At 38.7% G+C, this 19,239-nt stretch overlaps 1 protein-coding gene across 2 annotated transcripts; it reads right to left on the bottom strand.

Annotated features, from left to right (window-relative positions):
* Nucleotides 1-569: 569 nt before the first annotated feature.
* Nucleotides 570-16,516, bottom strand: LOC114506695 (myosin regulatory light chain 12B). 2 transcript variants are annotated; one of them, XM_028524510.2, is made up of 4 exons: nucleotides 16,359-16,516; nucleotides 5,526-5,724; nucleotides 2,658-2,819; nucleotides 570-981 (listed from the first exon to the last, which is right to left on the bottom strand). In XM_028524510.2, exons 2-4 carry the CDS (start codon nucleotides 5,707-5,709, stop codon nucleotides 809-811), a joined length of 519 nt encoding a protein of 172 aa, XP_028380311.1. In that variant the 5' UTR covers nucleotides 5,710-5,724; nucleotides 16,359-16,516; the 3' UTR covers nucleotides 570-808. The 2 variants fall into 2 exon arrangements, with proteins under 2 accessions (XP_028380311.1, XP_035865150.1); XM_036009257.1 differs by having other exon boundaries at nucleotides 5,526-5,730; nucleotides 16,359-16,464.
* Between the last annotated feature and the right edge of the window lie 2,723 nt (nucleotides 16,517-19,239).

Genomic DNA, 19,239 nt, shown 5'->3' with positions numbered 1-19,239 from the left:
CCTGGGGTTAGGCGCCCTATTTTGGAATTCCAACTCACACTAACAGTGATTCTGATCAATCACTTAACTACTCAGAGCTCAGTTCCCTTGCCTTAAATACAAGGCTAACAGAAATCTATCTCATAAGTTTTTTTGGAAGATTCAGTTAAAATCATCTACATGCAATGCTTTACACATAGTGTATTTTTCAGTTTTGCCTCACCTTCATTGACTCTTAGATCAATAAAACGTCAAACGTTTTCTGATACATCTATATTTATAATTTAGTAGTTTAAACATCTGACTTTCTAGTAGTGTGGGGAAAAAAATGAAGGCTAGTTTTTACTGCATAATGTTAATCTGTCCCTAAAAGTTCTGAAGAACACTGTCGCATATATGTAGAAAAACCAGTTTAACCATGAAATCTAAATTACATAAAGTTGAAAATATGAAAATAGGAGAGCCCCCCACCTACCACTTTCTTGTTTAAATTTTCATTATATTCCATTTGAGTCAGTATAATCTTTATTTCAAAATAGCATTTTTATTATATAAAAATGTAAAAATCCAGCAAAACCAGAAATTCTGAATATATTTTCCTGGGCTTTCACATTTGTTGATTTTTATTTGCAAACTCTTTTTCAACACAATTTACAACCTCATACCCATCTGCAGTCTGATTATACAAGTGCTAAATGGCAGAAAGGTCTAGAATAAATACATCAAAAAGAGGCAAAGCTGTGAAACTAAGTTGCATGCAATAGGTCTATGAGGATGGGAGGAAGTGCCAGGGAAATAAAGTAATTGGAAGGTTTTAGCTAAAGTTCTTTCAGTCATCTTTATCTTTAGCTCCATGTTTAAGGATGCGCGTGAACTCAATGTAATTGAAATTTCCCTTTTTGTCAATAGGCGCCTCTCTGTACAGCTCATCCACTTCCTCGTCTGTAAACCGATCTCCCATTGTTGTCAGCAGCTCTCTCAGGTAGTCTTCCTGAATGGTGCCTGGAAGACAGAAAGAAAGGAGTCATGAATACTTCCTGGTACTTTACTAGTTAATTTCTACACTAGGTCAAACTTTTTTTTAAAAAAATTATTTACTTATTTTTAAGAGAAAGGGTAAGGGAGGGAGAAAAGGAGGGAGAGAATCATCAATCAGTTGCTTGTCACATGTTCCCAACTGGGGACCTGGCCTGCAACCCAGGCATGCGCCCTGACCAGGAATCAAACTAGTGACCTTTCAGTTTGTAGGCTGGCACTCAATTCACTGAGCAATACCAGCCAGGGCAACACTAGGTCAATTTTACAAAATATTTCGGAACATCCAAATATACATGAACAAAATAAGTTAGTGAACTAAGGCATATCTAACTATGCCATGACGTTTTCCTGTTAGAGTTGTTTACAATATTAGATTAAGTCATTTTAAAAGCTCTGTTAGCAGATTATATGCTTATAAAATTTATTTCAAGCAAGTGTTTCTTTCTAGGAGAAAAAAACTCCTGTTATTTCAGAAATAAAGAGGAAAAAAAAAAGGCAGCTACCCAGAAAAGTGACCAAGTGTGCATGAAGAATGGTGCAGCTCTGACAGGTAGAAATGGGGAAACAGGAATAGGATGCACGGAAATATCTGAGGAGGTGGTGAAAGTAGCTGAGTTAGTGTAGGGTTAATGTCGAAGACTAAAATAAGAGAAGTAACAAAAGTGAATAGTTAGGCTTTATCCACTTTAAAATGAGAAAGGAAAAAAAACCCTAACATTTTAATTGCTCACGTTTGTTGACTATAGTCATGTGATAAGAAATGCACTGTTAGGAGATTCTGTTGTGCAAACATCAAAGTGTACTTACACAGACCTAGATGGTATAGCCTACTATACACCAAGCTATAGGTATAGCCTACTGCTCCAGGCTACAAGCCTGTACAAAACAACATGAGATTAAATCAAGCACAAGAGAAACTGATGCAATGAAGAGACGCAGTAAACACAAGATGTATGTCGGCAATGCTGGTGTAACACAAAGCATACCATTTTATAGAAAACTTTTTTTATAAGTAGAGTCACTCTAGAATAACAATAAAAAGTATAGTATAGTAAATACATAAACTAGTAACATAGTCATTATTTTTATTCTGTACTGTACATAATTGTGTGCACTCTACTTTCGTATGATTGGCAGTGCCGGTTTGTTTGCACCTGCATTACCACAAACACGTGTGTAACACACGTACTATGATGTGATGGCGATAACGTCAATAGGGTGACAGGAATTTTTCAGCTCCATTGTAATCCTGTGGGAACCATTACATACAGACCATTATAAAGCATTATATATGCTATCTGTCCCTGACCAAAAGAGTGTTATGTGGCACATGGCTACACTTTCCTGTGCAATTTATAGTCTTTTGAAGAAGTAGCTTTCATTGTTTAAGAAATACTATTTAACAGACAATTCTCTCTTCGGCTTTTAGGAAGCTCAGGTCCAAATTCAAAGATTAACACCACAAATTGTGTAGCTTTATGATCTACATTAACTGTGCCCTACCCATTCTCAGTTACATGGTCCCACTGTAAATGATAGTTTCCCTTTATTCGTTTTTTAAAATGTACACTTTACTAATCTTTTTCATTTCCTAAAAAGTGGTTCATATAGTCTGGAATAAGGACATAAAGAGCACCCACCAGTTGCTTCTTCATCAAAGCAAGCAAAAGCATTTCTGATGACGTCTTCTGGATCTGTGCCATTTAACTTCTCACCAAACATCGTGAGGAACATGGTGAAATTTATGGGCCCTGGGGCCTCATTCATCATGGCATCAAGGTATGCATCTGTTGGATTCTTCCCTATAAAGAGTTCGAGTTTTAACATTTAAGAACAAAGAATTAATTTCAACAAATAATTGTCTTGTTAATGTTATGCTCCCCAATGTATTTTGAAAAGGTACATCATACTCACATGAAACTAATTTTTGAATTAACTGCATTAAGAACATTTTTAAAAGACAATTTTTGACATCATAAAAAGTCTCTTGACACAGCATTATAAAAGTGGGCTTAGGTTGAATGTTGTTCATTTATTGATATTTTCTGTAACTTTTCCTTCACTATTTTAAACAAAACAGAACACACACCTGAAACTATGGTCCAGGCAATGTCATTATTAAATCTTCAATGTTGACAACATTAAAGGTCCATCAGTGCATTTCAATACCGGTTATTTAAAAAATATATAAATATTCATATTTCCAATTGTAGCACAGTTACGATGAACATCATACTCACGTGAAACTAATAATGCTTCAAAAATTTTATTTATAGGCTGGTCGTTTAAGCTAAAACTATTAGGAATTGGAAGGTCATTTAGAGGTTGCCAGGCATATCACCAAATGCTGTCAATGCATGTCACTAAACTATAGTCTAGTTTAGTGTTGCTCATAATGGAATCTTAATCTCAGTTCCAAATGAGAGCACTTCTCCCTCTTCTAGTACAGTGGTGAGGGAACTGTTCTGAGTCTTCCCTCAAGTTGGAAGAAATTCTGCTGGGATGGCCAGATACAGTAGGAGTGAAAATGGACTTCTCTCTGTCTAGGCATTTGTGAGGCCACCATGGTATAGGAAAAGCAACAATGACCAAGGTGTCTGGAATAGTGACTTTGAATCCCAGTTCTGCCACTGGCTGTGTGACCTGGAAGAAGGTGGCAGGTATCTAGGGTTATTTTTAATCTATAAAATTGATTGAATAAATCTGGTATCTGAAAGGTCCCTTCCAACATACGTTTGTATGATTCTCCATGAAAAGAACATCCTTAAGTTAGATATTCATATCTAAGGAAGCATCTCAATATTATGCCCAACTAAGTGCTAATGACAGTCAAATATGGAATTGTGGTTCATATGCAAAGTTTTAATCCCAAGAATTTGGGTAAAATTTAAAAGCCAAGTTGCCATCTCTCTTACTGCTTTACAATCCTCATTCATACCTATTCAACATGCCCAACACAAAAATTAGCCCAAAATCAATCTCAAGATTCATTGAATAAGCTAAAAAGATCTACTATTCTATGTTCAGGTTTAACCCAACTCTCCTGCAGCAATTTTTTTGGGGAGGGAAAAACTAGAATCCAAAGGTGCCAGAAGAACATGGGTACAAAAAAAACACTGGGACCTAAAATGAATTGGTTTAGGCTAAACATCTATGGACCCATTCAAGGCATCCAATATAATTTGCTGATTTAAAAGGTAAATACATATACACATATATAAGCTTTTACATGTAAAAGGTATATATATTACTTTTTACATTTACATATAAAAGGTAAACTGTGCTGATCTTAAAAGGCACAGTTTCCCAAAATAGAAGGCTCTAAAGTCAGCCTCTGACTCTACCATCACTCATAAATTAATTGAGCATCTACTATGATCATGGTACAGGCTTGTATGCTTGATCTTTGTAATAGTTAACTGAGTCCCTCAATTTTCCTCAGTGGGCTTCTTCAGCAGTGACCTGTGAATACACTTAAGTTGCTATGCTGAGTGGAAAACAATGGGATCCAATCTATCTGCATCAACAAATTAGATAAATTTCTTGAGTCGACTCTCATTCTGAATAAAGGAAATGTCCCAAAATGTTAATAATTGGTGAACCTACGTAAAGGATGTTTAAGTTTTTGTAGGTTTAAAAATTTTCAAAATGGTATGTTAGGAGAAAAAAATAAAAATAAGACAGAGGAACAAATTGTGTTGTGGTTACTAAAGTGAAAAAAATAACAACTCTTTCTCTTTGCCCTCTGGCTAAGAGTCAAGCACAAAACGCCCCAGAGTGTACAGCCTAACTGGAGGCCATCCCTGACCTACACCCCTTTCAATGCCTAGTCACTCTTGTCTATCCAGAACTAGGCTGGCCATACATTTCTCCACAGCCATTTAATTAGTGCTGACTCAGTGCAGAACACAGAGGACCTTCTGTGACTTCCTTCTTTTTAAGATAAAAAAAACAATAACAAAATCTTACAAGGAATAATAAAATAACACCTATAATAACCAAAATAACAAAGGGTAGTTTATGCTTGCTTTAAATCTTTTATTTTTCCATTTCTTTTTCTTTTGTTATAAAAAATTGTAAGTAAAATTGTGAAAGTCCACTTTCCTGTGTTTCCTTTTTCAGTAGCACTGCCCTTTCTCCCAAGACCATTATTCATCATTATTGCTTCCTATCTATAACCTATTCTCAATCTTTATTACTGACTATGCTATAATTATTAGTTATACTTTAAATTCTACTTTAAATTCTGGTATTTTGCCACCTAGCCATCCCCTAGTAGACCTATCATATTTAGCTGAGAGGAACTGAGGCTTGCCTAGTACCTGCCAGGTCCCCACCCATATAGGTTTATCCTCTTATGACTGGCCAAGTCTCAACATGGCCCTTCCACACAGACATCTCTCAATAGGCTTTGGAAAAAGGACAGAAATATCACACAAAAAATAATCCATAAAATGCTAAATTATTACTTTTGGGGAAACAGACATACTGAGAATATAAAAGTCTACCTAGAGAAGCAAGCATATCATGCAAATCTTCCTTGTCAATGAAACCATCTCTGTTCTGATCAATCATGTTGAAGGCCTCTTTAAACTCCTGAATCTGTGACTGGTCAAACATGGCGAACACATTGGATGTTGCGCGCTGGGGGCGCTTCTTGGTGGTCTTGGTCTTTGCCTTTTTGCTTGACATGGTGGCTGTTTAATTCTACAGTTAAAAAGAAAAAAAAAACAAAGCAAAAAACAATGTGTAAAAATAAAGCAAAAATGAAGTCATAAAATCTAAAGTTAGTGAAGTAAAAATATCTTAATGTAGAATTATTCATTTGAGTAGGAATATATATTTAAACTTTATTTCCAATGGCTAGGGAAAAAAAGCAGTTTTGAAGAATATTAAGAAACAGAAATTACTAATGCACCTTCCCCTAAAATGATTAAACCCATATTTATTGAGAATTCATTAAAAAATATGTAACAATACTCAGTATTTACTGAGTGCTTCCTATGTGCCAAGCACTATTATGAAAGCATGAGGTTCTCTTAAAGGGAGGGGTTCTAAAGCTGGTATCTTACTTTTGTAAGGACTGCTCCATGTAATCCTCACAACAATCCTATGCAGTAGGATTATCTCCATTTCATTACCAATGCTGCATAAATTCTCCGAGCCTCAGTTTTTTCAAAACAGTTTGTAAACCAGGGAAGCTCACTCGATCATGTTTTACAGCAAAAGATATCTACTTCAATGCACGTAAAAATTAAATGAGATAAACACAGGAAAAGAGACTACTATAGCCACTGCACGGTACATGTTAAAAAGGCTCCTATCTTTTAAAAAAAATTGTAAAAACCTATTCTTTTTGGAAACATTTCCCATTTTTATTCATAAACTAATAAAAACAGTAACAACAGATTTACAGAGCTGCATATTAATAACAAAACAAGAAGGAGATGAAATATCCCAGAGACATCTTAAAAAGTTTCAAAGGAATGCACAATAGGCTAAAAATCTACAGCTAACTTGTGGTTGCACAGCACGTAATTATTTATTCCAGCATTTTGTTTGTAAGTCCTTCCTTATATTTGCCTTTCTCTTTTCCAACTTGTCAAGATTTGGCTTTGCATTCAAGATTTTTTTCCCCTGATCTCTGTCCAGTTTTAGTCTGGTGATAACCACCTTGCTGGGGTGAATGAATGCCCACATGGACATTAACATTAGGCTTCTCATGCTGCACCTGCTTGATGTAGGTAATGTCTTTTTCCCCCACGCACATGTGAGGTGGCACCAAAATGGTGTTTAGGGTTTTTGCTTCAGTCTGAGTTCACAAAGAGGTTGAACTTCAAAGCAGCCATCTACCTGGTGCCAGAAGTCCAAAACCTACTGTTTAATCTTGTATACCTTCTTGCCACCTTTTCATTTCCCATTTCCCTTGAGAAAACTTTCAGATTATCAGTTTTATTAATACTCAACTGTCCCCATTTTCTCACCTTCCCAATTACTCCCCAATTCTCTACAATATGGCTTTGGTGGTAGCCTCCAGTACTCTATCGAAAGTCACCAATAAATGTCAGATAGAATGAACACTTTTCATTCCATTTTTTATTTGTAGTTTTAAATAATATATACAACACAAAAATACTATTGGCCTTGGAATTACAAAGTCCTGAGTTTGAATCTTACCCGCATCATTACTAGCTACCAGAGGACACCAGGGTAATTTTTTGATTCAATGTCTTATTCAATCTTCATAACTTCCCTATGAGACAGGTACTACTTAGGTTAAAAAAGAAAATCATGGTCCTTGTACAGTGAAGAATTTAATTTTGTCCAAAGAGAGGTCTGGCCTTTGTCCTTGGCTCCTGGGAAGAAATTTCTAAGCCCTTGGAATATCATGCCCGATATTTGGGGTTTTGGGTCACATCCGATTTCAAACAATGTGACTTACCGTGGAGGCTTTGGGTTTACATGTTATTAGTTGACCTCTAGAGGGGCTGCAGACTGAGGTGAGCTATGCAGCAGTCAATAGTACCTATGTAACAGAGCTCCAATAAAAACTATGGATATCAAGGATCAAATGAACTTCCCTGGTTGGCAATACTCCATGCACACTGTCTCACCTGGTTGTCAGGAGTAGTCAACGCTCCCATGAGAGAGGACAACTGGAAGGTCTACATTTAAAAGACTCCTGGACTATGCACCATGCCTCTCTTCCCCTGGCTGATTTTAATCTGAATCATTTTACTGTACTAAACCACAACCATGTGATAAGAGCTTTCGGTGAGTTCTGTGAATCCTAGTAAATTACTGAACCTGAGGGTAATCCTGGAAACCCAAACTTGCCATTGGCGTCAGAAGTGAGGATGGTCTTGGGGATTGTTTTCTAACTCTGCAGCTGCATAGTTTGAAAGTAGGTGATTAGCTCCAACAGTGGCCGAACAAAGGAATTTTAGATCTGGGTATCTAGAACTTCTCGCCTTGGACTTTAAATCTACATTGTTTTCACCTCTTATTTCAATCTAAAAAATACCCCACTGGGTATTTTGAGGCTTGGCTTAGTGGTATAGTTTTGAACACATCAGATAATAGGCTCAATGTAATAATACCATCATTTTTTTAAAAAGTTTCTTTTTTCTCTGTACTTCATTTAAAAACAATGCACATTCATATAAGTAGATGGTACTTACAAAAATTATACACGCGGACACATAAAGGGAAAAAAGTGAGGCAAAGTTGTAGCAAAACAATCTGAAGAGAATTTTGTCCCCTCCACCCCCCACCAAAATATCTACCATCCTTGGTCTCCTTACCTACTGAGATAAGTATCTTGGCTTTCTCTACTTTCTCACTTCCCACGCACTTTCAACCCACCACAATCTGGCTTTTTCTACTCTAACTACTTTCAAATCGCCAAATCCAGTCTAAATCTCCTCCAACAATTCTGCTATATGACACCATTTTATCCCTCTTTTCTTCAGAGCCCCAACAACTCTTGGTTTTAGTGAACAGTCACAGCAGAAATGAACTGTCCCAAATGGAAAGGGAATGCAGGGTTCCCAATCTTGAAGACCTTATACTTTAATGAGGAAGACTCCTAAATGTTATACTGAAACGAACAATTTAGGTAAAATGCTGTATTTGACTTGGTAACACCCACATACTCTCTCTCAAGTTCTATTTCTATGACTGGTCCTCCTCCCTTTTCTTGTTAAGTCTTTATCTCCTCCACTCACTTCAATATTCCTGTTTCTCAGTATGCTAGCAGTCAGTGACTTTATTTAGATGATCTCATCGACTCTCACTGTTCTGATGGCACCTATGTCTCCTAGGTCTGTTTTCTCCAAATCTGACCTCTTCCTTGAGTTGGACTTAAATATCCAATCTCTTGTGAAAGGCATCCATCTGAATATCCCACAGACACTCATAATCAACACGTTGGAGACTGAATTATCTTCCCTCTCCTGAATTTTCTCATCTTCTGTTTTCTCTCAGTTAATGGCAACATATTTACTCACTCACCAAACCAGAAACCCAGTAGTCATCCTGACTCATCCCTATCCCTGATGAATCAAGCCCCGCCTCTTAATATTTCTCAGGTTTACTCATCTTCATTCCTTGGCTGGACCCTCATCATCTCTTTGCGTACTTCTACGGCCAACTAAGCAATATCCTTGCTTCTTTATTCCCTCTAAACAATGTTTTATATTCCAGCCAGAGTTGTCTAAAACATGAATATGACATTACTATTTCTCTCTTAAAAATCCTTCATCTCTACTGCTTCATAAAACACATGGTACACAAGGTATTCTTTGCCTCCTCTAGAATGACTTTTCTAGCCTCATCTCTAGCCCTTCTCTGTTTTGTACTTTTCCTTCAGCAACACAAAACTGTTTCTATGTGCCCAAAGCACCATGCAAGTTTTACCTTTATATACTGTGTGTCTGTTCTTGCTATTTTTCTAGTCCAAAATGCTTTAGGACCAGAGAGAAAAATTAAAGGTCTACTCCACCTATGTCTACTACCATTTATTGAGAGACTCTTGTACTAAGCACACTACATGCATTAAATTTAACAGGCCTGCTTTACATATGAAGGAAGTAAGGATCAAAAATATTAAATAACTTGCCCAAGGTCACCTAGTGGCAGAGCTACTCATCAAATCTCCTTTATTCAAGGTTACCTCTACCTATGTATTTTCTTTGTATTAAATATTCTTCTAGTATTCTGAGTTTACCAAAATTAAAAAAAACTTTCAATACTACTAATATAACATGACACTGATTTCTGAGCAGCTACTTTCCTGTAAACTCAAATCCTAGACAGAGTTTTCAAATACATTCAAACTCTATGGGGAAATCAATGTAGAGAGCACAACTGCACTGTGGAATGGTGAGAGAAAAAATATAAACAATACTCCCTGGAATTGTGCAATGTAGCAGCCCAGTTTGGGTCAAGTGGTAGTATTTCCTATCAGTCACAGTCTTGGCTTGACATAAGTAAAGGCTTGAAACCTTTACCTAGGGGTGTCAAATTAATGTTTAACCTATAAATGTTAAAGAAGAAAACCACCACCAAACCTCACCCTTAAACTATAGTTACAGAAAATATCCACATATAACATAGCACATAATGTAATGAATAACTCTCAATAGCAGGAAAAACTCACTTCCTTTTCAAATTTTAATTATTTTTTATAAATTTTTAAAAAATGTTTTAATTATTTACTTTTAGAGAGAGGGAAAGGGAGGGAGAAAAACAGGGAGAGAAACATCAATGTCCTGTTGCCTCCCATCTGGCCCCCACTGGGGACCCGGCCCACAACCCAGGCATGTGCCCTGACAGGGCACCAGTCAGGGCTATTTTTTGTAAATTTCTAACACAGAGTGAACTTAAATATCATATGTAATTTTCACAGAGGTTACAAGAAGGGCAGGGATATAGGAACACTGGTATTATCGGTAACTGTGGTGTCAACATATTCAAATAACCTGAATATTTACAAAATCACCTGTAATACTACTGTAAAAATCAAAACATGGGCACCATAATCCCATCAACAGTGGAAAATGCTTGTGAACTTCATTTGGTTTATATGGCTTTATTGGAAGCCTGGGAAACATGCTCATGGGACATATTCTGTCAGCTACTTAAGACTTCCTCAACATTCCTTTGAGGCTTCTTTTAAGTATCTTAAGTCAGCTAACTATTGTCGCAATATGGCAAGTAAATATGGCTCTCAAAGTAGTTAATCTTCTGGTTTCAATCTTGGCTGCACATTAAAATTACCCTGGGGGGAAAAAAACCAGATGCTTAGGCCCTACTCTAGTCAAACAAACTGAATGTCTACAGATGGGACCCAGGAATCTGTATTTTAAAAAATGCACCAGGTTATTCCAATGTACTTTGAAGGCTGAGAACCACTGTGTTAACCACTCAGAAGGTATTGGGCTGTTTGTTTAGTTCCCTTTAGTTTTTAAAATGTGGTCATTATTGTTTAATGGTGATGCTAGAGACCTGGATTCTTATTCCAGTTGTCATTCTCAAGTTGACCTTTGGTCATTTTAGCTTTCCTGGATCTCCTTTTCCTCATCTATAAAATAAAGGGTAGATCAAAAGTCACAAACTGGCACCTACCAAACTATATGCAGTTTGTATGAAGGTTCATTTAGTACCTTGAGGGATGACCTTTTAAATTCCCCTTTTAATCATTTAATTTGACATTTAAAAATACTTTTTCACTTTAATAAAATCAAACTTCAGACATCTAGATAAGGAATCACTTGACCAGCATTCCCAAATTCCTGTGGTCAGTGAGTGTTTTGTGAGCAATCCCCACTATTCCCTACAACTTCCTGACACTGCCCTTATTTGTTACTGCCTGGCCTCTGAGTTGAACTTGTTCCTTGGCTCTGGTGGTGGCCAGGATCCAAACTGGCCCTCAACACTTCTCTTGTCTTTGTGTAGTCCCATCCAACAGTAAAAAAGGTTGACCTGTGAAACTGTAGGGGAGGTGAAATAATTTTCCTTCTACTCTTCTCTGAGTTCTTGGCTGACAGCACTGTGATAACAGATTAATGAGAAAAACAAAAAGAAGCTTATTAACATGTATACCTCAAGTATACATGGGAGATACCCAGGGCAAAACCATTTTTCAGAAGTGGCTTAGAACTTGGGCTTAAATATCATCTATAGCTGAAGACAAAAGAAGAAAGGTATGTGAGGGAAAGGGGCTAGTTATGGAAGGCTACCAGAATAATCAAAGTAAACTAGAGTAATGCTTGTCGTGTATTTTTTCATGAGGGCCTTCTCCACTGATAAGAGTCTAAAGTTATCTCCAGAGGGTAATCTTGGTCCCTCCTGGTAGAGAAGGGATAATATATGTCCTGCTTTTAGACAAATAAGGGGAGGGCAGAAAGATTTTCTTGCATTTGCTTCTTCTAAATTGCCTCTAGCTCAAAATCGTATTTATGCTAAAATGGTGTATTTGGGGGTGGCATATTCTCCTACCCTTCATAACCAATGGGATATGGCAAAAATAATAGTGTGACTTTGTCATAATACACACTGAAGCTTTTGCCTTGCTCACTCCTGGATCACAATCTGGGGGAAACCAGCACCGGGTCACGAGGGCAGTACACAGCCCTAAGTAGAGGTCCACGCGGCAGGGAACTGAGGCCTCCTGTCATTAGTCAGGATCACCTTGTCAGTTATATGAGTCAGTCACCTTGGAGGTTGATATTCCTTCAAAAGATTGCAAACCTGGCTGACATCTGTGCTGCAATCTCCTGAGACCCTGAGCCAGAACCACCCTGGAATTCCTGATCCTCAGAAACCATTTATTGTTTTTTTTAAGGTGCTAAGCTTTGGGAGTAATTTGTTATATAGCAATAGAAAACAAATAAAGCCACTGTGTTTCCTTGGTCTCTTTAATATTAAAACATGGCGATGCGTTTATTTCAGAATTATAATCACGGAACTTTTAAAAAGTTCAAAGTGGCCACTAATTTTTGGTTAGAAAATTTTAATTCCTTCTATTCAATTTCTCTCCAAGTTCTGTGGGTTCCTCTTTTACCTGCAACAGAGTCACACCTTCTTCAACATTACCATCACCACTATCCTATTCTTCTGATTCCTAAGCTGATTTGCTACTTCTTCCTTCCTAATTGGAGTTTCCTTCAAAGCTATTCTTGAATGCCTGTGCTTTTAAGTACTGGTTGAAAAACTGGTAGCATCAAGTTACCACTCCAAAATGAGGTCATTAAGGAGGGAGGAGGAGCTGGTTTTGTGAGCAGAGATGATAAAGAATTCAAGTTTTAGCCAAGTTACAGTAGAATGGCAGAAGAGATAGATGCCCAAGGCAGGATGTTTAAGAGGTCCCCTTTAGCAAGGACAACTTCTGAGGGAAGGCACAAGGTGAGGCTGAGAAACATAAACACAAAAAAGCAGAGAGCAGCAGTTCTTGGTCTGAAATCTAAGATCATTTCTGATTCAACTGTCACCTTCATCCAAGTCTATCAGAATCTTTAGAAAATTTTCACAGAGAAATACCAATCCAGAAGAACCTATGCACCCCAAAGTTCATAGCAGCACAATTTACAATAGCCAAGTGCTGGAAGCAACCTAAGCACCCATCAGTAAATGAGTGAATCAAAAAACCACCGTAGATTTACACAATGGAATTCTATGCAGCAGAGAGAAAGAAGGAGCTCCTACCCTTTGCAACAGCATGGATGGAACTGGAGAGCATTATGCTATGTGAAACAAGACAGGCGGTGAGGGACAAATACCATATGATCTCGCCTTTAAACAGAACATAACCAACAAAAGAAAAAGGCAAACAAACTGTAACCAGAGACATTAAAATTAAGATCAATCTGACAGTAACCAGAGGGGAGGGGGGAGGGGATAATAGGGGGAAGGGCTTTCAGGAACTACTATAAAGGACACATGGACAAAACCAAGGAGGAGGGTGGAAGAAAGGGGTGGAGGTGGGTTTGGCTGGGGTGAGGGGGAGTGGTGGGGAGAAAATGCAAACAACTGTAACTGAACAATAAAATAATTAAAAAAAAAGAAAACATAAAATAAATTCTCAGATTTCCAAGGTCATTACTATAGTCAAGGCTAATTTTGTGCTAATAGGGAGGATTAAATGATTGGATACATAAGCAACAGGCTGGAAACAGCAATCATAAACAGAATTTAGTGTTTAAGTTAAAATATCCCACAAAAATTATCATTATATATATAATGAATGACAAGATTGTTTTTATGTAGCGTATTTAGGCAAATATGTAATCAGTTCCACATATTATACTTATTTTTTCCCCAGAGCCTTACTCAAGTTTTACACCTTTCCTCTTAATACCAGTTTAACTTCTCCTCTAGTACATGGTTACATTTTAATATTTACCACATCCATTATAGTGCTGTCATTTCTTCATTAAGGATTTTTTAACTGTCCCAATAGGCAGTAAACTCTCCATCCTTTGAACTCCTACATCATTTTGTTTTATTATAATGAAATATATATGTGGAGAACACCCCAATCAAAAACAAATGTTAACATCACTCTAAAAGTTCCCTCCAAGTCAGCCATCCTCTCCCACAGGCACCCATTGCTGAGATTTCTACCACCACAGCTTAATTTTGTCTTTGAACTTCTTATAAACAAAATTATACAGTATATATTCTATGTACATGACTTCTTTCACTCAATGTAATGTTTGTAAGATTCAGTTATCAGTGGTCCATTCTTTTTTGTCTGCTGAGTAGTAGTCCACTGCCATACCCTTTGCGTATATATTTTTATGGAAGTTAGCCTTTCTACCTTGGACTGCAAGGTCTAGTAGAGTACTTTACACATGGCAGGAGCTCAATAAATACTAGTTAAGCAAATACATACATATGCTTCCTTCCTATCACAAACAGATTTACATATACAGATGCTCACTGTAGGTAGGACCTGGATCTTACTCCCCAAACAAGGCTTTTCTCTAAGGTCTACCCATGGTTTAGTACCAACTCTACTGAACTCTTCCTCAAGAGATCTTTAATGAAATTACCATCTACCCCTTGCTCCACACCTAGAAGAAACAGCTGACAATTGATACTAAACATGTGCTAGACATTGGTCTTAACATTTCACATGTATTAACATATTTAATCCACACAACAATTGATGATACAGGTAAAGTTACTCCACCCCCCCTTTTAGGTGAGAAAATCAGGGAAAAGAGAATAAACATCTTGCCTGCTGCTAAAAAAGGTAGAGCTTAAATCTATGATCTGCACTTAGGAACTCTAGCTCCAGAGCTTCTACCACTAGTCCCTAATATCCTACATATAGGCAACTGAAATTCTCTACCATGAAAATACAGGCAGGCAGACAGTTGGGAGTAAAAAGCAATACCACCACACTCCTACAGTGTGAAATGAGGAAAAAAGATCCCCAAGTTGCTGGCAATGAAAACCATTCCTATATTTCTGGTGTCTTTGAATCTTGGGAGACAGGGACAATCAGTCCCATTCAGGTAGCCCAAGTCCTCTCATCTTTCCGAACCCCTGCAACCCAGACCTGGGGATTGTCCTGTAGTCTAAATTCGGTCTCACTGAGGCATAAATGAATGTTGGCTCAGCCATCAAAGTCGTTTCATTCAACGCTGCCTGAACGACAAAAAAAAAAAAAAAAAAATGCTGTGCACTTTGTTAGAAGGTCCAGGAGGGTCCACCTAACACTTACAAAGAAAATGGGTGGCACCATGTGAACATCCCTCAAGTGACCTCAGGCAAATCATCTCACCTCTCTTGGTTTGTTTCCTCAATTATAAAATGAAGGAGTTCTATAAAGTTATTTTGAATCCTAAAATGCTGATACTTTTCTTACCAAAGGACCAGTGCAATTTCATCTTAAAGGCTACCAAATCAATTTCCTCTAAACACTTTCTTATTACTTCTTTGGTGAAGAATCCCTAATGCCTCTTACATAAATCTTTTATTTCCCCTCAAGTTTTCAAGACGCCCATAAAAAGGCCCCACTTATCTATCTACCTACCCTTATCTCCATCTATATTATTCACTATAGTTCTGTTCCATTCAGGCTGGTCTTCCCATCTCCGTTCCATTCGGCACAAATTCCCACCTTTAGCGCTTTTGGTTTTGTTACCTCCTACCGCACACCCAGCCAGAAATACTCCATTTTCCCTTCCAGGGCTGACTCCAAGGCTTTTAGCGAGGTCACGATTAATTTTTCAGGGAAACTTTCTTGACTTTTACTTATTCATTTCGTCAACATGAATGTAAGAAATCCACAAGATGCACGATACAGCGAGACTTATCACTCTTATGGAAATCAATACATTTCAGTCTAGACTAACCACGCACCCAGTGCGTTTCTTTATTTTCCTCGGACACTTCATTTAAGGAGAGAACCATGCACCAATAGACTCCCATATCCCCTAAAGCACCAAGCCCTGTGTTCGGTACAGAGCACGGGCTCAACAACCTAACCGATGGACTGTGTTCGCGAGGGCGGTGGCAGGCTGGCAGGCAGCCAGGCCGCCGGGCGGTGGGAAGCACCAGGTGTGTGAAGTCATCCTGGATGACGTAGGGCCACGGCCCGGCCACCTCTTCCAGTCGGGCCTGTTTGCTGACCGGCTTCAATCGCCCAGGAGCTTCCGCCCGGGCCAAAGCCCGGCGGCGACTCGAACTTCCTCTCCTCGCCCACCCTGACAACTCCCACAGCACCCTACCCTCTCCTCCCCTGCCTCGGTCCGGCCGCCGCGTGACGTGTGGAGGGGGGGACGGGTGCAGCTCAAAGGGTGTAGCGTGCGGGGGTGAGTACTACTCACCGCCGCCAGACACCAGAACCCGGTCTGCCCTGACGAGATGACCAGCGACCGCGACGAGCACTGGGATGCGGCTCGAGAGAGAGGCGGTGCCCGGCACTTCCTGCCTCGGGAGGCGGACCGGAAAACGACGCGGAAGGCGCGGCGGGATCCAACTCGGGACGGGGTGGGGGACGTGCAGCAGTTCTCGCTCAGGGTTGAGCAAGCCCCGCTGTGTCCACTGAGGAATGGGGCTCGGGCCGAAGATGTGGCCAGGGTTTTAGTTGGCTTCCTGAGCCTGGCTGATCTGTTTGCTGCGGTGCGCCTGCGGCCCCGCCGCCCGCTGTCTCCCCCCCCATCGGCCGCAGCGGATTCCCGAGGCCCTTCCGCATTCCTGGGTCGCCGGGCAGGGCCAGGAATTTGACCCGGGTGGGGCAGGATGCAGTTCCTCAAGATTTGGGGTTTCGCGGCACCGGAAACCGCCCACCCGGGGCTGCCAGGGTAAACATATAATAGTACAGCAGACCTAGTTCAATTTGAACTTCACATAAAACAAGTTAACTTTTTAGGTACATCCTTACAAAATACCGAGGAAGGTTAGAGGTCGAGGGCCGAGCCAACTCTTGCCTGTTGGAAAATTTAAACTGCATTCCAGCCCGAGTTTATCATTAACTTCTTGCTTGCCCTCAAATTATAAGGTTTATGGTATCAGGCCAGGGCCAGCCTGTTTCATTCCCCTTCCAACCACAAGAAAGTTTTATTCAAATTATTTGCTTTCCTTTCGGTCGTTAAAGAGATGACAGAATTATACACACATACATACAATCGCTCACACATTACATAATGCTCTTGGTCAAAACAAAGGAAAGCACGAAGGTACATTATTCAGGTTTTGTTCTGGTTATTGTTTATGACTCCATAATCGTCAGTTCCCGCACCCTGGAATAATATGTATAGCATGTCTGAATGGAGCAGTCAACTTAATAGCAAATGTTTACTGAGCACTCGTGATTGCCTGAACGTGTGTGTGCTGGATGCTGGGGAGAAGAATAATTCAATCATTTGTATTCTAGAAATGTTTGATCATAAATTCCTAGATGGTAGAAACTGTGTTTAGCACACTCTACAGTAGCACGCATAAAAAAAAACCTGCCGGGTTTGGTAAAAGATTCTTGAGCCCCAACCCTAGATTCAGAACCCTAAATGTTCAGATACACAGGTAGAGGGTGAGGTGACAATTTGTTTTTCTAAAAAAGAAAGGACTCCTGGTGTTGCAGTCCTTATCCCTGCTGTCCAGTTCGTAACTGAATGCACTTTTTTCAGTAGAATTTGAAAAGCAACTGCAGAGAAGTCACACCTGATTCTAAAGTATTTACTCTTCCCTCAGTTGCAGTGTGCCCTTGGTCCAATAGTTTAAATGTTTAATTTTTTCCAAATATAGTATTTTGGCTCCTTAAGTCTTTGTCTTAAGAACTCATTGAAGCATGGTCTATTACTATTCTATAAATCCTCACTGGGACTACCTTAAGATCATAGCTGAGACACCCTCATTGTATTTTCACTTTGATCTCATTTGTTTCTAAAACCATTTTCCAAAGTCACTAACCACATATGGCTAAATTAAAAGTTCAATTTCTCAGTTATATTACACACATTTTAGGTGCTCAATAGCCACATATGACTAGCATGCTTATTGGACAGGATAGAGAATTTCTATTATCACTGAACGTTCTACTAGATAACAGTTCTAAATAAAGTAATTCTAAGGTGTATTTTCTCTCTAAAGTCAAAAGAAAAATAGTATGAAAAGCTGAGTAAATATTTAGCATTTTGGAAATGGTTATTTATGGCATATTCTCAAATATGTCCAATATAACTGAAGAACTGAATTTTTGTTTCCCTTAATACTGTTTTGTGGCTCTATGTACCTCTCCAAGCCCTTTTACTGTCATTTTTCTTAACTTGCTGGCACATCCCTAAGTCCAGGTGTTAACCTTTTGCTGCCTTTTCTCTACTTTGTAGAAAATTGTTGCCTTTCCTTTTCAGAATTTGCGTTGTCTCCTAGTCTGGCCTTCTTCCTTTCTTTCCCCATAACACTCATCAGTTCCTGCTCTTGAGTTATTGGCTCTGTGATCAAGTAAAATTTGGAACCTGAGAGTCCAAATGACCATATAATCATAAGGTGGATAATGATACCCCTATTACGTTGGTTTCTCAGAACTTTTGAAGTAGTTTGTTTCAAGTATGATGTTCATCATGGAAAATGGTTTTTCAGACAAATCCACTGTTGCTGTGGCTTTTTATTAGCAATCATCTTTGCTTAAGTAAAGCTTGCTTACTACATAGAGAATGCTATTAGTAAATTAGGAGACTTATTTCATTCAGGGGAGATAGTACACTGTCCCTAATGGCAGCTGGTTCTTTGAGCAGTCATCTGAAATGGGGATACTGCAAGAGATAACTTTAGTAAATGAGATCACTTTTTTCTTGTGAAAACAATGTTATTTGTTCTTCACTAGAAACCTGTTAATAAAGCAGAAATGTTATTTTTTCAGTTGAAATGGAAATTCAGTAAGATTTTAGCATCATGGCTATAGCCTGGAAAAAGTAGTTTGCTTAAACCAGAGTGAAATTCAGGAGTTAAGGCAGGTGCTAAGATTCTAAATTTGAAAGGGGTAAGCACAGTCTTAGTATTGGTCCTTCTACTTGTGTCCTATCAAGCTGGCCTCACAATGCTGAAAGCCCACAGATCTTGAGTGCAAAGGTCTGCCACCCTGAAGTAATTGTTTATTGAGCGAGGTAACAGTTTTTTCCAAGGATAGTTAATAGTAGCATAAAATGCAAACTTATTAGAGTAATTGTCAATTACTCATCTCTATAGGCTAATTGTCCAATTTTTTCAACA

Source organism: Phyllostomus discolor, chromosome 9 (assembly GCF_004126475.2).
Source record: "Phyllostomus discolor isolate MPI-MPIP mPhyDis1 chromosome 9, mPhyDis1.pri.v3, whole genome shotgun sequence".
Taxonomy (NCBI): domain Eukaryota; kingdom Metazoa; phylum Chordata; class Mammalia; order Chiroptera; family Phyllostomidae; genus Phyllostomus; species Phyllostomus discolor.
The sequence above is the reverse complement of the archived record's forward strand: the minus strand, read 5'-3'. Positions and strand labels throughout refer to the sequence as shown.

Excerpts from the sequence above, each read along its gene's own strand:
- LOC114506695 (XM_028524510.2), bottom strand. The coding sequence starts at position 5,709 with ATGTCAAGCAAAAAGGCAAAGACCAAGACCACCAAGAAGCGCCCCCAG. Across the intron at positions 2,820-5,525 it reads TGATATGCTTGCTTCTCTAG|GGAAGAATCCAACAGATGCA; the intron begins GTAGACTTTTAT and ends AACTCTTTATAG. Across the intron at positions 982-2,657 it reads CTTTGATGAAGAAGCAACTG|GCACCATTCAGGAAGACTAC; the intron begins GTGGGTGCTCTT and ends TCTGTCTTCCAG.